Genomic DNA, 16,041 nt, shown 5'->3' with positions numbered 1-16,041 from the left:
TGTCAAAGCTTCGTATGAATAACACATACGTCCTGCCATGTCAGTATACATAAAAAAAACTTATATTGTTTCACCGACAAAATTTGCTACAAGGTTCGTGATTGGTCAAATTTAAGCACGTGACCTAAGGCAGCTAATCAAATTACAGCAACGGTAATTTTCAGACTTTGGCGAAAGGTTTGGGTTAAATCATGTTATTCTGAACGTTTTAGCATGAAATCGCGATCTATATTAAAAATATGGAACTTTATGGATGCATAGAGCTAGGTTACGAGCTGTGGCAAAGATTTCTTATGCATATATTTTGGCATTAAGACATCGTGTCCGAGCCGAGAAATCGAGGCGACGAAAGCCGAGATGTCATTTGACTTACGATATGCGATCGCCCGAAAAGTTGGAAATAATAACTAAGATGTCAGTTTGGCAACTTTTATAGATATATTTTTAATGATTTTATTACTTTGTAAATAAAGACGTTTCAGTGCGTGAAACGTCTTTATTTTGCTGTTTGACATGTTCGATGAGGACCCGTTGTCGAAGTGTCCGAGAATTTTATTTTCAATAACATTGCGGGAAATAGTGTCAAGTGAATATATTTTTAATCTATAGATAAAAAAAATGATAAAATCAAATGGAATACGTATTTCAGACACTGTGAAATGTGATGGATTTAATAAATGAATGATATGACAAGTAGGTTAATATAATTATAAACTATTTTGACGTGGCTTGGACGGTTACCGTGCGGTGTGACTTGTGGCTTTGAACGGCCAACAATGTTGAAATAGTTAAACTGGTCATCACTGCGCTTTGGTGTTGGCAAGCTTTGATGGTATTAGAGAAGGATCCCAGCAAGAAATATCAGAGTGACTTCCCTTTGTTTTACGCTCAACGAGGAAAAGAAACTTTTTTGTTTGATTTTTTTTTCGAAAAGATCGGCGGTAATAAAAAAAAAGGGTAATTTTCATTTTTTTTTTTTTTTTTAACATTTGGACTTTGAAAGAGCGGCGCATCCGTAAACCAAGAAATAAAAAAGTGTCGCCTAAAGCCCTAATGCTTGTTTGTGGAATAAATAAATAACACAGTTTGAACAAATATTGTTTTTACACTGGACATCTGTTCCAGGAACAAAATGCATCTCCAAAATCTCCCATTTTGTCCCCGTCAGACACAAAGACACGGATATAATGATTCCATCTTCTTCACTTGGCTTCTGGAAAGAGGTGGTTTAAAAATCTGCATTGTTAATTTTTTCTAAATACATATTTAATAAAAAAACAACCATTTATTTGGTTGATTTTATTATGCTTCTATGAATCAATGTTGAGTTTCATAAAAAAAATTAAATTTTGCATAATTGTTTAGGGCACTGAAGTTGACTACCGACTGTGATGCATTTAAACACTTGTCAACTAATGGCCATTATAATTCCTAAAACAGTTTCAACTTTCTATTCCTTTCTATTGATGAGCAAAACAATTTAGACCTTTTTTCGTAATTTGATTTTTTTAAAACTGTTAACAAACAAACTTGAAATAAAATCACAATGATTTGAACAAAATAAGAGGTCTGAATTATGAGGAACATACATGCCAAATCAGGATGTCTGTTGGTGTGGACTGTGATACCTCTTAGTGTGGACTGTGATGGCTGTTAGTGTGGAATGTGGTGTCTGTTGGTGGGGAGTGTGATGCCTGTTGGTGTGGAGTGTGATGCCTGTTAGTGTGGAGTGTGATGCCTGTTGGTACGGAAGGTAGTGTCTGTTGGTGTGGGGTGTGACGCCTGTTGGTGTGGAGTGTGATAACTGTTGGTGTGGAGTGTGATGCCTGTTGGTGTGGAGTGTGATGCCTGTTAGTGTGGAGTGTGATGCCTGTTGGTACGGAAGGTAGTGTCTGTTGGTGTGGGGTGTGATGCCTGTTAGTGTGGAGTGTGATGCCTGTTGGTACGGACGGTAGTGTCTGTTGGTGTGGACTGTGATGTCTGTTGGTGTGGAGTGTGATGCCTGTTGGTACGCACAGTAGTGTCTGTTGGTGTGGGGTGTGATGACTGTTGGTGTGGAGTGTGATAACTGTTGGTGTGGAGTGTGATGCCTGTTGGTGTGGAGTGTGATGCCTGTTAGTGTGGAGTGTCATGCCTGTTGGTACGGAAGGTAGTGTCTGTTGGTGTGGGGTGTGATGCCTGTTGGCGAGGACTGTGATGTCTGTTAGTACGGACGGTAGTGTCTGTTGGTGTGGACTGTGATGCCTGTTGGTGTGGAGTGTGATGCCTGTTGGTACGCACAGTAGTGTCTGTTGGTGTGGGGTGTGATGACTGTTGGTGTGGAGTGTGATGCCTGTTGGTACTGAAGGTAGTGTCTGTTTGTGTGGGGTGTGATGCCTGTTGGTGTGGAGTGTGATGCCTGTTGGTACGCACAGTAGTGTCTGTTGGTGTGGACTGTGATGACTGTTGGTGAGGAGTGTGATAACTGTTGGTGTGGAGTGTGATGCCTGTTGGTACGGAAGGTAGTGTGTGTTGGTGTGGGGTGTGATGCCTTTTGGCGAGGACTGTGATGTCTGTTGGTACGGACGGTAGTGTCTGTTGGTGTGGACTGTGATGACTGTTGGTGTGGAGTGTGATGCCTGTTGGCTAGGACTGTGATGCCTGTTGGTACGCACAGTAGTGTCTGTTGGTGTGGGGTGTGATGCCTGTTGGTGTGGAGTGTGATGGCTGTTGGTACGCACAGTAGTGTCTGTTGGTGTGGAGTGTGATGCCTGTTGGCGAGGACTGTGATGTCTGTTGGTACGGACGGTAGTGTCTGTTGGTGTGGAGTGTGATTTCTGTTGGTGTGGAATGTGATGTCTGTTGGTACGGACAGTAGCGTCTGTTGGTGTGGAGTGTGATGCCTGTTGGTGAGGACTGTGATGTCTGTTGGTGTGGAGTGTGATGTCTGTTGGTACGGACAGTAGTGTCTGTTGGTGTGGAGTGTGATGCCTGTTGGTGAGGACTGTGATTTCTGTTGGTGTGGACTGTGATGTCTGTTGGTACGGACAGTAGCGTCTGTTGGTGTGGAGGGTGATGCCTGTTGGTGAGGACTGTGATGTCTGTTGGTGTGGAGTGGGATGCCTATTGATGTGGAATGTGAGGACTCTATTTGTGGAGTGTGATGCCTTTTTATGTGGATGGTGATGCATGTTGGTGGGGACTGTGGTGTCTGTTGGTGTGGACTGTGATGTCATGTTGGTGTGGACCGTGATGTCTGTTGGTTTTGAAGATGATGCCATGTTGATGTGTACTGGGATGTATGCTGCTGTGGAATGTGGTGTCTGTATGGTGTGGGATGTGATGTGATGCATGTTGGTACGGACGGTAGTGTCTGTTGGTGTGGGGTGTGATGCCTGTTGGCGAGGACTGTGATGCCTGTTGGTACGGACGGTAGTGTATGTTGGTGTGGACTGTGATGTCTGTTGGTCCGGAGTGTGATGCCTGTTGGTGTGGGGTGTGATGCCTGTTGCTGTGGGGTGTGAGGCCTGTTGGTGTGGAGTGTGATGCCTGTTGGTGTGGAGTGTAATGTCTGTTGGTGTGGGGTGTGATGCCTGTTGGTGTGGACTGTGATGCCTGTTGGTGTGGGGTGTGATGTCTGTTGGTGTGGAGTGTGATGCCTGTTGGTACGCACAGTAGTGTCTGTTGGTGTGGACTGTGATGACTGTTGGTGTGGGGTGTGATGTCTGTTGGTGTGGAGTGTGATGCCTGTTGGTACGCACAGTAGTGTCTGTTGGTGTGGACTGTGATGACTGTTGGTGTGGAGTGTAATGTCTGTTGGTGTGGGGTGTGATGCCTGTTGGTGTGGACTGTGATGCCTGTTGGTGTGGAATGTGATGTCTGTTGGTTTTAGAGTGTGATGCCTGTTGGTGTGGAATGTGATATCTGTTGGTGTGGAGTGTGATGCCTATTGGTGTGGAATGTGAGGACTCTATGTGTGGAGTGTGATGCCTTTTTATGTGGACGGTGATGCATGTTGGTGTGGACTGTGATGCCTGTTGTTGGGGACTGCGGTGTCTGTTGCTGTGGACTGAGATGTCATGTTGGTGTGGACCGTGATGTCTGTTGGTTTGGAAGATGATGTTATGTTGATGTGTACTGGGATGTATGCTGCTGTGAAATGTGGTGTCTGTATGTGTGTCATACTCTTAGCAGTCACAATGTGTTGTAGTGACACACTGGGATATGCAAGGATACATGTAACTGTCTTAGTGTCACACTGAGATATGTGAGGATATTTGTAACTGTCCTAGTGAAACACTGTGATATATGATGATATATGTAACCGTCCTAGTGACACACTGGGATATATGAGGATATATATTATTTTCATAGTGACACGCTGGTATTTACAAGGATATATGTAACTGTCCTAGAGCCACACTGGGATATATGAGGATATACGAATGTGTCATAGTGACACACTGGGATATATGAAGATATACATTATTGTCATAGTGACACACTGGCATATATGAGGATATGTGTAAGTGTCATAGTGACACACTGGGATATATAAGGATATATGTAAATGTCTTAATGAAACGCTGGGATTTACAAGGATACATGTAACTGTCTTAGTGACACACTTGGATATATGAGGATATACGTTAGTGTCATAGTGACACACTGGGATATATGCGGATATTTGTAACTGTCCAAGTGACACACTGAGATATGTGAAGACAGATGTAACTGTTATCGTGACGAACTGGGATTATATGAGGATACACATTACTGTCATAGCGACACACTGGGATATATTAGGATATACATTACTCTCATAGTTAAACACTGTGATATATGAGGATATACGTAAGTGATATAAAGACACTGGGATATACAGGGAAATAAGTAACTGTCTTAGTGACACACTTGGATATGAGGATATATATAAGGGTCATGGTAACACACTGGGATATATGAGGATATAAGTAAGTGCCATAGTGACACGCTGCGAAATTCAAGGACATATTTAACTGCCATAGTGACACACTGGGATATGTTAAGATACATATAACTGACTTAGTGACACACTAGATGAATGAGGGTATACATTACTGTCAAAATGACATACTGGGATATATGAGGATATACGTAGGGGCATAGTGACACTGGAATTTAGAGGATATATGTTACTGTCTTAGTGACACACTGGGATATGTCAAGATATACATTACTGGCATTGTGACACGATACGATATTTGAGGATATACGTTAGTGTCTTAGTGACACATGGATACATAAGGATATAGGTAACTCTCTTAGTGACAGACTGGTATGTATGAGGATAAACGTAAGTGTCATCCTAGCTAACAATTTCACGTCGTGACAACGTTGTGACAACGTTGTGTTTACGTTGTGGTAACGTTGCGGATGTTACGTCCATATAACGTTATTCTGTGGACTCCCATTTATGTTGTCACAACGTCATGGCCTAACGTTGTGTTACGTCATATTCACGTTGTGACAACGTTGTGATGACGTTTTATTTTACGTTGTGAGAACGTTGTAATTTTACGTTGAGGGAACATTGTATTTGACGTTGTGGTAATGTTGTATTTTACGTTGTGGCAATGTTATAATAATGCGTCCCTAAAACGTTATTCTGTGAACTACCATGGACGTTGTCACAACGACGTGAAATAACTGTTACAAGGAAGAAATACGTTGTCAACATTACCCACTAAAATGTTATAAAAACAACTAGTGACACACTGGGATATATGAGGATATACATCAGTGTCATATTGACACGTTTCGAAATACAAGGATATATGTAACTGTCATAGTGACACACTGGGATATATGTGGATACATGTAACTGTCATAGTGACACACTGGGACATATGAGGATATACATAAAGGTCAGAATGACACACTGGGATATATGAGGATATAAGTAACTGTCATAGTGAGAAACTGGGATATATGAGGATATACATTACTGTCATAGTGACAAACTATGATATATGAGGATATACGAAAGTGTCATAATGAAACATGGATATATAAGGATATAGGTAACTGTCTTAGGTTACAGATGTGGTCCAGGACATGACATATGACAGCTGGGCAACATTCATGAGTATCGTGGCTTAACATGTCAGCTCGTGGAACTTAACATCCGTATTGTATTGAAGCTATGTCACACATCATGTAAATACAGTTTCACGCATGTCTAGATCTGTGTGTTAATTGATGTCTCCAGCAGTGTGCCAGGTGATGTCTAGAGTTGTATGTCAGTTGATGTCTAGATCTGTGTATCAGTTGATGTCTAGAGCTGTCTGTCAGTTAATGTCTAGATCTGTATGTCAGTTGATGTCTAGATCTGTGTGTCAGTTGATGTTCAGAGCTGTCTGTCAGTTGATGTCTAGTGCTGTATGCCAGTTGATGTCTAGATCTGTCTGTCAGTTGATGTTCAGAGCTGTGTGTCAGGTGATGTCTAGTGCTGTATGCCAGTTGATGTCTAGATCTGTCTGTCAGTTGATGTCTAGTGCTGTATGCCAGTTGATGTCTAGATCTGTCTGTCAGCTGATGTCTAGAGCTGTGTGTCAGGTGATGTCTAGTGCTGTATGTCAGTTGATGTCTAGATCTGTCTGTTAGTTAATGCCTGGACCAGTGTGCAAGGATATGTCTAGAGCTGTGTGTCAGGTGATGTCTAGATCTGTGTCAGTTGATGTCTTCACCAGTGTGTATGTTGATGTCTTCAGCAGTGTGTCAGGTGGTGTCTAGAACAGTTTGGCAGGCGATGTCAAGGTCTGTGTGTCAGTTGATGTCTCCACCAGTGTCTCAGTGATGTCTACTGCAGTGTGTTAGGTGAAGCCTGGAGCTGTGTCAGTTGATGTCTACAGCAGTGTGTCAGGTGAAGCCTGGAGCTGTGTGTCAGTTGATGTCTACAGCTGTGTGTCAGGTGAAGCCTGGAGCTGTGTGTCAGTTGATGTCTACAGCTGTGTGTCAGGTGAAGCCTGGAGCTGTGTCAGTTGATGTCTACAGCAGTGTGTCAGGTGAAGCCTGGAGCTGTGTGTCAGTTGATGTCTACAGCTGTGTGTCAGGTGAAGCCTGGAGCTGTGTGTCAGTTGATGTCTACAGCTGTGTGTCAGGTGAAGCCTGGAGCTGTGTGTCAGTTGATGTCTACAGCTGTGTGTCAGGTGAAGCCTGGAGCTGTGTGTTAGTTGATGTCTACAGCTGTGTGTCAGGTGAAGCCTGGAGCTGTGTGTTAGTTGATGTCTACAGCTGTGTGTCAGGTGAAGCCTGGAGCTGTGTGTTAGTTGATGTCTACAGCTGTGTGTCAGGTGAAGCCTGGAGCTGTGTGTTAGTTGATGTCTACAGCTGTGTGTCAGGTGAAGCCTGGAGCTGTGTGTCAGTTGATGTCTACAGCTGTGTGTCAGGTGAAGCCTGGAGCTGTGTGTTAGTTGATGTCTACAGCTGTGTGTCAGGTGAAGCCTGGAGCTGTGTGTCAGTTGATGTCTACAGCTGTGTGTCAGGTGAAGCCTGGAGCTGTGTGTCAGGTGAAGCCTGGAGCTGTGTGTTAGTTGATGTCTACAGCTGTTTGTCAGGAGAAGCCTGGAGCTGTGTGTCAGTTGATGTCTACAGCTGTGTGTCACGTGAAGCCTGGAGCTGTGTGTCAGTTGATGTCTAAAGCTGAGTGTCCCTTTATGTCTAGAGCTGTGTGTCAGTTGTTGTCTACAGCAGTGTGTCAGGTGAAGCTTGGAGCTGTGTGTCAGCTGATGTCTAAAGCTGAGTGTCCGTTTATGTCTAGAGCTGTGTGTCAGTTGATGCCTAGATCTGTTTGTTAATTGATGTCTCCAGCAGTGTGTCAGAAGCAGAATGTGACCGAGAAGCATGCTGGTAACATCGAGGCCTAAATGAGTTTGTTTGGATTGGAAATGTGGCGGCGGGCAGTCAACGTCTAGTGTCAGGACAGTTTATGTTTGAGGAAACAAAGGGTTTGTAGGTACTTGTCACGTATATTGAAGTGATAATTATTTATCAATTTATACATTTAAAGTGAAATCTAAATAATTTTTTTCATTTGTATGGGTAAAGAAATACAGTTGTTACTCGTTACGCGTGTAAATAGCCATGGGACAAATGAAATGCCAAATGGGAGCACTGCCCATTGGTAGTGAACCTCATTGAAGTGGAACCTTAGGAGTCTGCGGTCGGAGGGATGGCTGGGTAGATGCAGGTAGGCATCCTGCAAGTCGAGACTGAACACACATTAGGCGTTTGGTATATGTTAGGTGCCGGTGTAGGCACTAACACTTCTGCCAAAGCTGTAGCTGGCGCAGGCGTCTGGTTACAGGTGTGCCATAAACTGCTGCCACATGGATTTTATAAAGTTTTGCATCCAATTAGTGTTCTGTAATGGCTGCGCTGGATAAGTCGGTGGAACAGCGCTAAGCTGATCATGTATAGGCGCTTTGGTGGAAGGCAGGCGCTGCGTTCGGCACAGGTCTATGGGCATTGCCTAAAAGTCGGGCCGGGCCGGGCCAAGACGGGCCAAAGTGTTATTGGCTACTTACTTCATTATCGACGATCATACCTACATATTTTTGATGCAACATAGACACATTACATTATGAACAAGCACCAACCAAAAACATGCACCATAATTAAGTATTTCGGAGTAAATCACTTGCAAAAAAGAAAGTGGAGCTGAGTTTAAGCGTCGCTGATCGAGATAACATGTAAAAGAGCAATCGTTAAACGAAATAAGATTTGAAACGTATCAAATACTGCTAGCTGTCTTGATACAAATTTCCATCAGTCGTCATAGCGTTTATATTTATAGGATAGTACTATATATAAGTAAATACCACCTTATAATGTCACTGTTCGTCGTATTTAAAGCCGACACATTGGAAAAAGAAACCTCCTCTCCCTATACTCTCAACAGTCTCACAAGTGTTCAGTCCGACTTGGCCCGGGCTGTCAAAATCAAATTAACCCTCACAGATGTATCATCAAATGGATTCACATCTATAGATTAGTATTATATCCACCTATATACCACTTTACAGTGTCTCGGATCGCTGTATTTAAGGAATTAAGGGCCTCAAAGTGAAGCCCTTTTCCCTCTACATTATCAACATAGTCTCTATCAGAAGTGTTTGGGGTTGGCTTGTGTTACGAGATGGCCCGGGCTGTCAAAATCGACTTTAAACACACAGATGTATCTTCAAATGTGTTTACATCTATAGATTAGTGTCATATCTACCTATATACCACTTTATAATGTCACAGTGTATCGCACTTAAAGAGAACTGGTACGTTAAAATCAAGCACTTTTACTGTATTTTCTAAAGAAAATCTATATCAGAAGTGTTCGGTCCGACTTGGCCCGGGCTGTCAAAATCAACTTTCAACACACAGATGTATCTTCAAATGTGTTTACGTCTATAGACTAGCGTTATATCTACCTATATACCACTTTATAGTGTCTCAGTTTGCTGTATTTATAGAAAACAAGGTACTCAAAGTGAAGCCCTTTTCCCTCTACTTTCTCAACATAGTCCCTATCAGAAGTGTTTGGCTTGTGTTGGGACCGACTTGTAATCCATAGATTAGTATTATATCTACCTATATACAATTATAATGTCACAGTATATCGCATTTAAAGAAAACTGGTCCTTTTAAGTCAAGCACTTTTACTGTATTGTCTTGAGAAAATCTATGTCAGAAGTGTTCGGTCCACTTGGCCCGGGCTGTCAAAATCAACTTAAACCTCACAGATGTATCATCAAATGTGTTTACATCATCTACCTATATACCACTTTATAATGTCACAGTACATCGCACAAAACAAGGGGCTCAAAGTGAAGCCCTTTCCCCTCTACATCACTTGTTGAGAATGTAGAGGGAAAGGGGTCTTCACTTTGAGCACCAAGTTTTCTTTAAATACGATGTACTGTGACATTATAAAGTGGTATATAGGTAGATATAATACTAGTCTATAGATGTAACTCATTTGATGATACATCAGTGAGGTTTAAGTTGATTTTGAGAGCCCGGGCCAAGTCGAACCGAGCACAGACCAATCACTTCTAATAAAGCACGTTGAGAATGTCGGAGGAAAAGAGCTTCACTTTGTGCACCTAGTTTTCTTTAACTACCGCAATATGAGACACTAATGTGATATATAGGTTGATATAATACTAGTCTTTAGATGTAAAGAATGTTGAGTAACTTTAGAAGTGCTAGGACAGTTATTAAGACGTGCCGTGTCAGCCCTGTGACATTCGGGAATATCCACTTCCAGAAACCATCCTGTGTTGGTTTAACGTGAATTAATAAATGTTAATTAGAGATGCCAAACACGTTAATTAATGAAAGAAGAGTAGTCAAAACACTGTCATTTCCTGCCCATTTCCTGACTCACGGTATTTAGTCACAATTATCAGTTTATTACATTGTTAAATGAGCAAAACTATACTTTTGTGGACATTTGAGATCTGCCTAGATATGCACGTTTTGTTTCATTACTATGCAATCCATTTTTAGTATTACCCGCTGGCCCCGCTCGACTTTTCTTGGCCCGACTTTTAGGCGACCCCGCAGCTGGAGTTGACCATATCATAAGCGAATACTTAAGACACTCATCAGATGTTAAGTCTCCTCGCTTGGAGATAATATTCAATAATATGTATGAAAATGGTGTTTTTCCTGAAAATTGGTCATTAGGAATTATCATTCCATTACATAAGAAAGATGACGAAACAGTTCCAGATGAGTGTCCTTAGCAAAGTATTCACTTAAATTCTATACAAGAGATTAGTTTTCTGGGCAGACACACTTTGTGTTATTTCTGAATGCCAGTCAGGCTTTCGGAAGGGGTATTCAACTGTAGATAACTGTTTTGTCCTTGATGCTCCTGTTCAACGATTCCTTTCACGTAAAGGGGGTAAGTTTTACGTCGCTTTTATTGACTTCTCTAAGGCGTTCGATTCCATACACCATAACCTTCTTTGGAGTTTGCTTTATAAACGGGGATTAAGTACTAAAATGGGTGGAATGTTGCAGTCAATCTACAGGGACTTTAAGGCAAGTGTAAGGTCTAACAATCGAATGTCTGAGGCATTCGAATGCACTTTGGGTGTCGGGCAAGGATGTGTTTTTTTGTAAACGAAATAGTTCTTGAGATGGAAGAGGAGTGTCCGCTTGGTGTACAGCTCCATCCAGACATTATCCACATCCTGTTACTTCTATTTGCTGATGATTTGATACTCGTTGGTGATAGTGTTTCTAACCTTCAGAAGAAACTAAGCGTCCTTGAGAATTTTTGTAACACTCGGAAAATGTCAGTTAATATGTCCAGGACCAAAGTTGTTGTATTTTAAAATGGTTGTTCTTGGTCTCGTTTCAAAAAGTGGTTTTACAAAGGGAAAAGGGTTGAAGTTGCTTGCGGTTATACTTACATTGGCTTGTATTTTAATAATAGGCTTAACTGGTCTAAAACTCTTGATAAAATTGCCCTGCAGGCGAAAAGGGTATGGATAACTATCCTGAGAGGTATACATTGCTACAAAAAATGTCACCAGATTTCTGCTTCTAAATTTTCGATGCGAAGATCGTGCAAGTGCTTCTGTATGGTGCCGAGGTCTGGGGGGTTGAAAATGTTGAAAAACTGGAAACTGTGCAGTTATATATAAACGCTTTTTTGGGTTTAAAATTATCCACATCAAACAATGCTGTATTGGGCGAGTGTGGCAGATACCCTATCCGTGTATATGCTTTGACCAGATGAGTGAAATATTGACTTAACATAATTCAGATGCCAGACTTCCGTTTACCAAGAAAGTGCTAAAATATATCGAACCTGTATGATGAACATGGTCGTGTCAATTGGGTAACTGAATTAAGGAATTGTCTTTGTAAACTTGGGTTCGGAGATGTATGACAATTTTCAGCAGATCTGGCATAGCGAACCTCTTGCAAGTTCAAATACGTCATATTATGCTTGTTTTAAAACTTATGTTAAATGTGAACCTTATTTTCATTCTTAAATTAGCAAGATATGCAAACAACCCTCACGAGATTCAGACTGAGATGTCATACTTTGGAAATTGAGAATGAACGTCATTATAAAATCCCTAGAAATTTAAGAAAATGCAAACTTTGTAAATTTGACTGTGTTGAAACCAGTACCACTTCCTGCTTATTTGTCCATCGTATGTCAAGTTACGGCAACTATATCCCAAAGCAAAGTTCTATTGTCATCCTAACGTTCATTAATTTGATATGCTTCTGTCCTCACCAGATAAATGTATTATTACAAATCTAGCAAAATATCTGTATTATGCAAATGAAGTAAGAAATGCGAAACTGAATGCTTAAAACCTGTCTGTACTCAACTTTTGTACACAAAGGCCTGTGGTCTATACGTATTGGAAATAAAATAATTGATTGATTGTCATCGTATCTCAGTTGCGTAGATTGATGCTCATGATGTCAATCACTGGATTGTCTGGTCCAGACATGAATAGTTACAGACCCCCGTCATATACAGCTAGAATATTTCTGAGTGCGAAAAAACAACAAACAAACTTAACATATGACCCGTGAAGATCCAGATTAAAATTAGTCTTCAGCAACCCATGTTTGTCGTAAGATGCGACGACCGCCTCCGTGGTCTAGTGGTAAAGCATCCGGGGGCGACAATGCTTGTAAGAACTGCGCTGTCTAAAACGACAGAGCCATCGGTGTGTCATTAAAAAAAAGTCGAAGACCTGAATTAAATTAGATAGAAATGCAAAGTGTTTTTTTTTGCTGTGAAAAAACCCGTTTGGTTTAAGAAAACCAATACAGACAATAACGATATATAAACTAATTTCTAAGGCAACGATGAACAATTTGTTTTCATTTTGAGAAAAGCCCACTGTCATGGGCAATAGAGACCCCAAGCTGTCCTTCCCCCCCTCACCGATATGAAGTCATCCAGGTAATGCATGATCTGACACGTTGGTAGATGGGATTGCATGCACCACTGCAAGAAGGTACTAAACGTTTCAAATATGGCGCGAGATATGGAGCAGCCTAATGGTAAGTATTATCAAACTCACCTTCGAATCTGATGCCGAGTGCCTCGAATTCAGAAGGGTGGACTAGTATAATTCTAAAGGCTGAATGTCGAATTTTGCGAGTAATGATCCCTTTCCCAGTTGTTGAACCATATAAATAGCTTCATCAAATCTGGCATACACCACGGAGCAGGCCTCTTTGTCTAAAAAGTCGTTTATAGATTTACCCCTGGGATAGGATAGATGGTGAATTCTTCAAAATGCTTACCCAAATGTTGACCATAGCCTGGCTGCTTCCTTGGCACTATCGGGGATACTTTTGGATTATGTCCAGGGGGGTGTCCTTGAAGGGGCCCGCCATACTGCCAAGGTTAATTTCCTTTTGTAGCTTTTGTTTTACATAGCCTGCCATGTCTTGGTGTGTGGCTGATCACAAGTATCGTGCAAGGTGGCCTGTGCAGCTTCCCTGGAACTCGAGCTTAAAACCAAAACTAAAACCTACCCATAAGTAATTTGCATCTCTGTAATTGACCTTAGAATATTGATGTAACCAGGATGCCATTTCATTGCGATCCACGGGGGAAGGGGCCATTGAATTTACCTTTCTTGATAGCTGGTTTGCTGTCAGGGAAAGGCTGGTTGGGCTCTGTTGGACCCCATTCCCTCAAAAGCAGAGCTGTGGGAATTTTTGCCACACTTACCACATATGTGAGTGTACTTACAATTGTGCCTGCTGCAACCAAATTTATCAAAATCCCAGCATACCTTACTCTTGCATTCTGATTGGCCGGGCCAAGCCGCGTCGCCATCAGCCTCATTGTGAGCATCGGGGATTCTCCCTAAGTTCGGCAAAATGGCTGGAGGACTAAAACCAAGCCTTACCTGTTGGTTTGCGCTAACCAGGCCAGGCCCTGAATGTTTCAGCAACTGGAGTATTTTGTTCCAGTTGCTCGTTTACCTGGGTACCTGAGTTAGCAGCCTGTGTGGCATTTATGAGCTGTGATGATTGCATGTTAGCTGTATTGTTGCGATGAAGCATGATCTTCCTGTAATTTGCAGACTCAATATCAGCTGTTGCCTCCTGTACAATATGTACTCGGGGGGTTTGTCTACTGGTTTTTCCAGCCTGCTTGGCTCCCCTCACGAGCTTGTGGTTGATGGCTGCTCTTCTCTTGGGAAGCCTCACAGAAGGTCGAGGTGGTGAGTTGGTAATCCACAAGTGTAAAATGTCCCGAGGGTGAAATTAGGGAGTAGAGCGAAATGAATGCAATATTACAAGTGCTGAAATGGATGGTATTTGAAGCGTAACTGGCAAAACGGTCGCGATTGTGTACAAAGAAAACATACAAAGCGAGAGCGATTAGATACAGCGAAACACGTGTGTATTTGAAGAAAGACAGTGCTTGAATGGTGGACTATAAAGATGTAACAAAGGAGGGATTGAGCTTGCACGGGATCTACTGTCTTAGGCACGGTGCATGGTGCTGACCCGGGGGTGATTAAGTTACGTGCGTAATTGGCCAATGATTGGATACGTGCGATAAAGTCATTTAGTAGTTAGTACTAAATGTAACTGTAGTAATAGTCTTTATTGTGTTATATTAAGTAAAATGTAAAGTGCTGTATTCAATCAGTCTCACATGTGTAGCTCGCTGCTATCTAGAAAATTGCATAACATCCTTGAAGCATGGTCAGTATTATCTGTCTGTAAGTGTCTCAGGCTCCATCGCAATGACCGCTTACCACACGTTTGCTGATACGTCCAACTAGTTTGCTGAACTAGCCTGGCAGAAAACGTTAATTTCTATAGCTAATATATGATGTATTTACATCCCACATATTTATGCTAATAGCACAAGCCAGAGCTAAAATCAGTAATAATATTCATGTAATCATTTAATTAATCTGGTACCTACGTACAAATAAGAAGGTAACTCTCGTGTATTTACAAAGGTCTGAGCATATTGTATTTGTAACAGCTTCAGCAAAACATGCCTACATTACGAGCAATGCCCAAAATGTACATATATCCGTATATTACACCATTCAGCAATGTGAATGGACATATTATTACTGGGCCCATTAACTCAGTGTATGTGGATGCTATCAGATATAGTTTGTTTGCTACAGTAGTTTTGATAAATCAATAGATACGTCTTTCTGGTCCAGAGCTCTTCAAATATAACATGTATACCAGCATAAAAAATGAATGATATATGCTCAGAAGTTACAGCCAACGCATGTTGTTATTCATATTTAAATCTGTGTACATTTGATACTGGTTTATACGTAAATAAGATATACCTTATGGCATTGCCATTTAGAAAGGCGTAATCATAATTAGGAGTGGCTGAAAATAAGTGTCACATAAGATTATGTAAGCTTTCTTCATAAGTATCTTTACAAACTGACTTTAATATTGTTATTTGTAATTGGTTGTTTTATCACTTAGCTCATGATATATTTGTATATCATGAAATTTACACTCTTATATATAATCATTGTTTAATATCACACTTTTGTGGTAACTGCTTCTTTTATGGAAACTGTAAATGTTCTATATGACTTTGTACTTTATATGGGAAAATATTTAAAATATTTTAAATGTGAACTGAGACTGTCGAGAAATCCCCAATAAAGGAGCTGGCCATAGACACTTTGTTTGGTTTCTTTGAAGGTGGTGCCTGATCCCGAGCTAATTCCCCAAGTCTAATTCTAGATATTGTGACGGTTTGAATACGAAAGTGTCAAACCATTATAAATGGTGGACTTGAATTCTAGATGACTGGATACACCCCTTCAAACTACTGAGAGAAGCCGCGAAGGCCCGAGCTATGGGCTCTCTTGACCAGTTTGCTTCATCAAGCTCTAGTCTCACAGTCACCATCAACGCCGATCCTTGTGTCAACTGCTACAACCACATCAAAAACTTCCATAACAGCAGCCTCCTCGTCTACATCTCCATCTACATCAACATCTTCATCTGTACCCTCCATCAGCC

The 16,041-nt window shown here is 41.5% G+C and overlaps 1 protein-coding gene across 1 annotated transcript; it reads right to left on the bottom strand.

Annotated features, from left to right (window-relative positions):
- Positions 1-1,631: 1,631 nt before the first annotated feature.
- LOC139473309 (mucin-3A-like) lies at positions 1,632-16,036 on the bottom strand. Its single transcript, XM_071255836.1, has 3 exons — positions 15,919-16,036; positions 13,642-13,716; positions 1,632-3,925 (listed from the first exon to the last, which is right to left on the bottom strand). Exons 1-3 carry the CDS (start codon positions 16,034-16,036, stop codon positions 1,632-1,634), a joined length of 2,487 nt encoding a protein of 828 aa, XP_071111937.1.
- Positions 16,037-16,041: the final 5 nt, after the last annotated feature.

Source organism: Haliotis cracherodii, unplaced genomic scaffold (assembly GCF_022045235.1).
Source record: "Haliotis cracherodii isolate W230 unplaced genomic scaffold, xgHalCrac1.p SCAF_28, whole genome shotgun sequence".
Taxonomy (NCBI): Eukaryota; Metazoa; Mollusca; class Gastropoda; order Lepetellida; family Haliotidae; genus Haliotis; species Haliotis cracherodii.
Note: the sequence above shows the minus strand (reverse complement) of the source record. Positions and strands in the feature narration are given on the sequence as shown.